The following is an 8,732-nucleotide window of genomic DNA, read 5'->3' as shown; positions in this document are numbered from 1 at the left end:
ACAGGTTTTTACTGTAGCATTTTTACAGTATTTTACTGTTAAATTCACGGTCATTTTTTACAGTGTACCTCTCCCTCCTCTAATCATGCCGGATCCCTCACCCAACTTTGTTCCGGGACCTCGCAATTTACAAATTAAGCACTGCTTATAAGACATAGGCCCACTTTTGTTTCTTCAATTGTATATAAAAAAGTATTTTTCATTGCAAAATGATTAATCGGGAATGGAATGAGACAAGCACATGGCATTGGTGACACCTGAATAAAAACATTCATAATTCTACTCAGCTGAAAATATAGGAATATGTTTGAACACTGACAAAAAAAACACTGCTTGTAGGAATGTATTTGTCTACAAAAACAAAATAGGGTCAATAATATTCTGGAAACACAAACATTTTCGATAGTCTGTTTTCTTTTTTCCATACTTTTCTAGGCCTGGAAAATACTCAAATCAAATTCCATATCTTTCATACTGCGTAGGAACCCTGTGTGTAATGCATGACCAGTATTCACTGCACCACTCTTATTGTCCAGTAGTCAATTTCTCATATGTGATATTTAGGGTATAATGAAAAATGTTGTGGTTGGCCTTCTTGTAACGGAGGCGAAATTAAAAAAATGTTTGCCAAAATTTCGACCGACTTTTCAAATGACATCAAACTACGAATCTTACTAATGCAAAGGTTTAGCTCATGAATATTAAATTGCTTGGAACTTGTACTGGCGAGTCCCCTTTGATTAATATTCATGAGACAAGCAGCAGACAATCATCAATCAATTCATACATCAGGTCCTCCCCCACTGTAAATTGACATATTTAAATGGTTTCCACCCTCTGCGTCGCCTACAACACATCGATTTGCTTCGTCAAAGAGCAGAAGTGAAGACTGACTTCTTTCAAGTACTGAAGTTGACGCCGAGTTAATTGAGCGAAGGTAAGCAGACGATAAGGTTTGTGGCATCGCGGAATGTTAGCTCATGCTAACGCTAGTGCGCTGTGTTTAATCTTAGCCTGATTGTCCAGTTAAGGTCAAAGACTGACCGTGCTCTTCGATGCGGACTCCTTTTGAATGTGTTCCCTGCCTTGATTGTGCTTTGGAACCAGCTGGAACGTGAAACTAGATGGATATATATATATGCATGCATGCGTGTGTGTATGGATGTTGATGCATACATAACGTTACATGCATAAAATGCATTTGTTTTCATTCAGTTCAAATGCTAAGCTATACAAGTGTAGCAGAAAAAAAGTCCTGCAAGTTTCTAGGAATTTTGTAATACTTAAGTTTTGGGCAGGACATCTTTTGACTCTTGGAGTGGCATGCTGTGATGTGTGATGATGGTCATGCTCATGTCAAGAGGTGATGACATTAAGGCGCAGTCATTCCACTTGATTACAAAAAAGATGTTACATAAGACATTTGAAGTGTAATGTCCATGATGTACAACCACATGATGCAAAGATGATGATTAAGTTCTGTCCATGTCAGTGTAGTCGGGACAGATGAGGCAGTTCTTGAGCAGTGAGGATCAGGGAACCTACACATACTTAAGTTTTGGGCAGGACATCTTTTGACTCTTGGAGTGGCATGCTGTGATGTGTGATGATGGTCATGCTCATGTCAAGAGGTGATGACATTAAGGCGCAGTCATTCCACTTGATTACAAAAAAAGATGTTACATAAGACATTTGAAGTGTAATGTCCATGATGTACAACCACATGATGCAAAGATGATGATTAAGTTCTGTCCATGTCAGTGTAGTCGGGACAGATGAAGCAGTTCTTGAGCAGTGAGGATCAGGGAACCTACACATATGCTGGAGGCGCTGTTCACACATGACTGACGAACGCCTCTGTCTCTTAAAGTGACAGAAACTGTAAAAAAAAAAAATATATATATATATTTTTAAACATTCCTAGCTTTGCAATCCTGGTTCAGAGACTGTAGAAATCCGTTCAGTGTGTGTCATTGGTGGATGTGAGTCATGCACAAACAATATAAACCCAACACACAGGAGGTTTCATGGAAACTATGTTCTGATCAGCCCTTCAGGTTCACTATTATGTCTTGGTGACTCAGTTTGATATCGGACCGTTGTCGTGGAAATGACACCTGACCTCCTTCCTAACAGCATTTCTGAACAAGATAATGGTTTTAAAAACTTTGCAATAATTACACAAAAGTGAGTATAACCATTATTGCTCAATCTTGCCTGATCTTTATTGACCTGAGCAACCACATATCAGCACCCTAACAACCAGACTTAACAATTTACAAACATTGCTTTAGAAAATGTCAAAATGTACTAATTAAATTGTTGATATTTTGTTGTTGGCGTTCTGTTTTCTGCAGAGCCCGAGTCAAAGCTTTGTAATATATATTTTTTCTTTTTATAAAAAGTCTCTTATGCAATGCATTTATTTGATGAATTGCAGTAATGTTGTGAAATAATATTATTAATAATTACTATATATTATTAATAAAAAAAGTGACGAAAAGCTGAATTTTCAGCATCATTACTCCAGTCTTCAGCGTCACATGATCCTTCAGAAATCATTCTAATATGCTGATTTGCTCCTCAAGAAACATATCTTATATTATCAATATTGAAAACAGTTGTGCTGCTTCATATTTTAGCGGAAACCACGATACACTGCCATTCAAACGTTTGGGGTGAGATTTAATAATAATAATTTTATTTAGAGAGGATGGATTCAATTGATCAAAAGTAGTGACGGTAGAAGAAGACATTTATAATGTTACGCAAGATTGCAAATAAATGGTTCATTGAACTTTATATTCTTCAGGAATCCTGAAAAAAGGTATCATGCTTTTCACGAAAAAATATTAAGCAGACATTTTAATGTTGATGATGATAATTATTAATAATTGAGCACCAATAATAATTGAGCAACAAATCTGTATATTAAAATGATTTGGGAAGGATAGTTATATAACACTGTTATAAAATTTCACAATATTACTGTTTTACTGTATTTCTCTTCAAATAAATATAGCCTTGTTGGGCATAAGAGACCCCTTTCTTAATTATTCCAAACGTTTGCTTGCTAATGTATACATATTTGTATTTAATTTTGACCGATTTATTTTTTTTGGTTACAGCAATAATGGCCCACTCAAATCAAGATGGCGAAATTGTACCTGATGATGGATGGTCATCCATGCATAATCGTGTGAATTCCTTCCAGCACTTCCCCCGTTCTGAAGAATTTCCAGCCGAGCGACTGGCCCGGGCAGGCTTTTATTTTACAGGTCAGGCGGACAAGGTGCACTGTTTCAGCTGCCATGCGACAGTGGAGGACTGGAACAAAGGGGACACCCCACTGAATAGACATCAGCAAGCGTCTCCCGACTGCACGTTCCTCAACTATGCTCACGGCTTGAAAACCTCCGACTTAATTCAAAGCCCTGTTTACGACGAAGAGGCCGAATCCAGGGAGTTCCAGCTCCGCACGGGAGAAGTGGTGGATCAGACTATTTATCCCAAGGTGCCACACATGAAGAGCGAGGAAGCTCGGCTGAATACTTTTAGTGACTGGCCGGCAGATGCTCCAGTTCAACCCGAAGACCTGGCAGAAGCAGGGATGTATTACTTAAGGACAGATGACATGGTGCAGTGCTTCTGTTGTGGGGTGCAGCTGACAGGATGGGAGCCAGGCGATGATGCCTGGGGTGAACATGCAAAGGTCTACCCAAACTGCTTCTTCATCTTGGGACACGATGTGGGCAATGTGCCGCTGCCAACACGTAGACCCAGGGTGAATGGGCAAAGAGCCTCTGTGGAGACTTTTGAGGGGCGTCTTGAAAGTTTCAGAGGCAGACAACATCCCATAGACCCCGAGAGACTGGCCAGAGCTGGTTTCCACAGCACAGGTAACTACTGTTATGACTCTCTAAGCTTATTCAGTTATTTATACTGAATAAACTAATCCTCTCAAATAGCTTTGAGAAATAGCTTTGTTTGAGATATATATGGAGAATAGAGCACAGTGATACTTTTTTTTTCTTTTTCTTTTTATATATGTGTGTGTGTGTGTGTGTGTGTGTGTGTATTAGGCCAACCTGGAAGTTAGCATCACCCTAGTTCCCATAACAAAAACCCCATAGGATTTTCCACTTTTGGATTATTGCAAAAAAAAAAAAAACCCTCTGGCACCAACAAAAGTTCATGTTTCTTAAAAGTTTTGTTCATCATGATGGTCTTCACAAATGAACCCAACTTTCTAGGTTTCTGGGTTTGGGCCTTTAAAAATGTGTCATCCTTGCAGCACTCTGTTGGAAGACAGTGAACAAACTGTGGTGTTTGATCATATAGGAGAACAGGACCATGTGCTCTGCTTTAGATGTGGAGGAGGACTGAAGCTCTGTAGGCCTGATGAAGACCCTTGGGAGGAGCATGCCAGGGACTATCCGGGGTGAATTGCTTTTTCACATATTGAGACACTGAGGTGCATTTGCATGTTCACCACAAAATTTTACTTGACGTCCAGGCTGTTCTTTTGCATACAATGAATGTATATGGTAACTGCTGCTGTCAAGCTCTAAAAGCAACAAGAGAAGTAGGAATGCGCCACTATTAAAATTCTGGCTGATGGCAAAAATGGTTTTGTTGAAACTATAGGCTGAATAAGTAGAATATAATAGTTCTATAGTATTTCATATTAAAAAAATGTTGTTTTAGATAAAACATTAAAAACTGAAATCTGTCGTTTAAATGTGAATTTGGGAGTCACAATATTATAATGTACCAGTATTATTTTAGTATAATTTATATACAATTAATAGTTTTTGTTAATGTTTTAAATTTATATTTTCTGTTTTCACTTTCATTTTAGTTAAGCATTTTTAGGAATGTTGTTGTGTTTGTGGTATGTATGTATATGTGTGTGTGCTTTATTTTAAAATTCATTTGTTTTAATTAGTTTAGTACTTCATGTTGTTTTTTTTTATATATAATTTAATTTAAGTTTCATGTTTGTCAAGTAACATTTTGTTTTGTTTTTATCTTTAGTTAACGATAACATCCATTTTCATACTGTACGTTATTGATTTCAACATTCACTAGAGATAACATTTTAAGTGTTACGTTTTTTTTGTTTAAATAAGTGTACATCATACGATGGCTAAAGGCATAAATATATCCAATATTAACCTAAACAGACAAATTATAGTCTCTTATATTATCTGATATGGTACTGATATATTGTGTATCCCTGAAGAAAATTAGTCCATATGATATTTTATGTTGATTGAACTGTTCTTAATCCTTTCTGATATTTAATTCTAAAAACACACTTAAAGTATATAATATTTATCAGTATATTTTAGATGTATATCATGTTGAGGTAAGCATAAACCATGGTGAAAAATGTGGCGTCTAATTGTGAAATTTTTCTAATTGACCCCCAGCTGCAGTTTCCTTCTGGCAGAAAAAGGAGAAGAATATGTCAACAGCGTGCAGCTGAGAAATCCAAAAGGAGACCATTCAGTGAGTCATTAACTTTACTTTACACAGTCATGTGTACTTAAGTGATTGTGTTGAATGTAGGGCTGTCACTAATGATTATTTTGACGCCTGAATCGAGTAATCGGATAATTTTTTGTGGTAATAAAAATAGACCTAAGTGAACAATAGACTTTAAAATGACTTAAAATACCTATATAATAGCAATGAGGCAATAATAATTGGTACAAATAAAATGTCAAAAGCAAGTAATCATGGTTTTATTGAACAAAACAGTTAAAATATATAATGCAATAATAGCTTGTAATCACAGCTTATGTACGTTATGTATTAACTCAAATGCCTGCAGAGGGTGCCAACGGCCTGTGTAAATTGTAAATAGTTTTTACACGTTACAGCGCGATCTAATCCTTTTAATATTGACTAAACAACATTTAATGACATCAAATGTCCATATAATCTTTCATATTTGACCACTTCTTTATGATAGAAATGCTACAGCCACTGTCATTTCTTGAACAAGAACATGTGGACATCAAAACATGCGAACTCCGAGCGAGGGTTTAAACTTTTTTTTTATTTTGAAGTGGCAATGAACAGTTTGCATATTTAGAAAGGTAATGATGTATTCTCCTGCGTTTGCGTAGGTTTATAATTGATTTACCTTATAAATCATATAGAATGGTGCACATAAAGCAAGTCAGACTCGCAGCATATGCAAAGTTTGAGACGGTCCGCGTATGTAAATGATGACTGTTTGTGTGGAGCAGCATTTACTGTGAACGGTGTTGCTTTGAGATGCCCGTAACCTACACGCATATAAATAAAGCGCGTATTAAACCCCCAGCGCATCTATTTATTTAACTGAAACGCAGCCTTTGTGAATTCACAATAGCACTATGCTTTATTATGACTTTTAAATTGTTTTAATAATTCGTGCAGCCTTGGAAAATGGTCTAATAATGCTTTGCGTGGATTCTCATCCGTGGAATGCGCCACTTCCACGTGGGCAAAATGCAATCGTGGATTTATTATTTTTTTTAAATCGAGTACTCCGATTTAACTGAGGAATCGTGACAGCCCTAGTTGAATGAATGAAAACAGTCCTTTTATTTGTGTGTGTGTATATATTAGTGTGCACTGTGTAGTCTTACATGCTTGTAATTTTCCCTCACAGAGATCAAGTCAGAATGGCTTTACAAGTCATGAGCATGGTAAGTATTTCTGAGTTTTTTACTTTTCAAATCCAATGAAGCCATAACCATTTTTATAACTGCTGTCTGCAATATCGATGTAAACATCCTGTCTTCACCAGATATTTATTTGATCTCTACTTTGTGTTCAGCAACACCGAAAGTCTTGCAGTCAGAGATTGCACAAAAGGCTGTAGATATGGGTTTTGACCACATCAAAGTGGAGCGCACCATTCTGCAGAAATTACGTCAGAACACAGAGGGCTATGCTTCAGTAGAAGCCCTTATTGAAGACATCAGTGCACAGGAGAGTGCTAGTACCATGCCCGAGAAAGCTGGCAAGTGCTTGTTTTCTTTTTTTTATTAATTTCTTTGAAAGTCTGTTTTGTATGCAAAGGATTTTTAAACGAAGTGCATCAAGTGAATTCCAACTTAGTTTTTCCAAAAATAAGGCCATGCTTTGCTTTAGGTTTTGCTAAAAAAAAAAGTGTATTTACTTTATTCCTTTAAATTTTTAAATACATTTAGTAAAAATCCATTTATAATTCTAAATGCTTCAAGTATATTGCAGAATAAAATGTAGTTTAATCATACACTTAAAAATAACATACCACACATTGTGCAGATTGACCGCTTTTGAACATCCCAAAATAAGATAGCAGAGAACCACTTGTTATTGTTAATATTTATTACGGTGAGTTCTTTCATTCTGTTATTGTTGTTTTAACGATGCGTTCGTTTCTTACATGTTTTCTATAGAGGACCCCATGACGAAACTTGAGAAACTCCAGAGGGAGAAACTCTGTAAAGTCTGCATGGACAGTGACATTAACATGGTCTTCATTCCCTGTGGACACCTGGTCACTTGTCAGAAATGTTCAGAATCCCTGAACAAGTGTCCCATCTGCTGTGCCGCAATCACACAGAAGATAAAGACATACAATGCCTAAAAGACAAAGAAACCAGCACTCCAAAAGAAACACTGATGTTTATTGAAAGTTTCAGAATGTAATCATTTCCAAAATTGCACATAGATGTGTAAAATAAGCTGTGTTTATATATATATGTATATGTAGGCATACATATGTAGATGTGCTAACTTGTATAAAATTGTATTTTTTCATTAAGAACTCAAAATAACAAGCTGTACATTCTCATGTGTTTGCTTTTGATGAAGGCAGGGACACGCTACATAATTTAACTTGGAATATATTGCAGGAAAGACATCATTTTTATATATACTTTTTCATACCCCTCAAATAGCTGCTTCCCTCAAATACACAGCCTCCGATTGATGTTAATTACTCTAGTGCCTTTATGTAGACTACTTTTTATAAACATTACCATTGTAATTTAGCAATCATGTTTTACAGTGTACCTTATATTTGATATTTTATTTATTATAAAATAATAATTGCTTGACACTTTTAATCATGTTCAAGTTTGATTAAACTTCACCAGTCCAAACTCCTTTGTCTTCTGATACTTTTCTGTTGTCATAATTCCTTTAATAATGACTTTATCATCCATTATAATGACAATAAAAGCGGAATTCAGGTGGATCTTTTCTCTTCTCTTCTCAGTTTTTAAATTCATGAACTGGAAAGTGAAGGTAAAAACAGTTATGCTTAGAACAGTAGAACACAATTCTCACCATAAATTCCACCTGTTTACCAATTGTGTAGTTCACTTTATACATGTTATATATTCTATGGATTTAGTAAGTGCTTCTCCAAACACTTTAAGTGGCACATAGCAGTCAGATTATTATTTTTTAATTATTAAAAAATTATGTAAATTTATCAGTTATAATAGTTTGTGTATTTATTAAAAATACTTTTGTATTTTAATTGTTTACAATTAACAGCTCCAAGTGTTCTGATAAGAAAGCAACTAAAATGAATTTGACAAATGCACAGATGTACTGTGTATATATAGATATAATAACCTTATCTATATAACCTTATGAAATGCCCCAGAAAAGCAAACCTAGAGTTTGAATGAATAGTTCATTTCTGACACTAGCGTCTACTGCACTGAGCATTTTGC

At 35.7% G+C, this 8,732-nt stretch overlaps 1 protein-coding gene across 2 annotated transcripts; it reads left to right on the top strand.

The window, feature by feature from the left end:
* The first annotated feature begins 814 nt into the window (after window positions 1–814).
* LOC107561284 (E3 ubiquitin-protein ligase XIAP-like) lies at window positions 815–8,163 on the top strand. Of its 2 annotated transcripts, none has more exons than XM_016245698.1 (7): window positions 815–937; window positions 3,129–3,899; window positions 4,342–4,441; window positions 5,436–5,514; window positions 6,668–6,704; window positions 6,839–7,021; window positions 7,443–8,163. In XM_016245698.1, the coding sequence occupies exons 2-7, from the start codon at window positions 3,134–3,136 to the stop codon at window positions 7,631–7,633; spliced, it is 1,356 nt and encodes a 451-aa protein (XP_016101184.1). In that variant the 5' UTR covers window positions 815–937; window positions 3,129–3,133; the 3' UTR covers window positions 7,634–8,163. The 2 variants fall into 2 exon arrangements, with proteins under 2 accessions (XP_016101184.1, XP_016101183.1); XM_016245697.1 differs by having other exon boundaries at window positions 6,836–7,021.
* The last annotated feature ends 569 nt before the right edge of the window (window positions 8,164–8,732 follow it).

Source organism: Sinocyclocheilus grahami, unplaced genomic scaffold (genome assembly GCF_001515645.1).
Source record: "Sinocyclocheilus grahami isolate Dianchi unplaced genomic scaffold, SAMN03320097.WGS_v1.1 scaffold764.1, whole genome shotgun sequence".
Classification (NCBI taxonomy): domain Eukaryota; kingdom Metazoa; phylum Chordata; class Actinopteri; order Cypriniformes; family Cyprinidae; genus Sinocyclocheilus; species Sinocyclocheilus grahami.
Note: the sequence above shows the minus strand (reverse complement) of the source record. Positions and strands in the feature narration are given on the sequence as shown.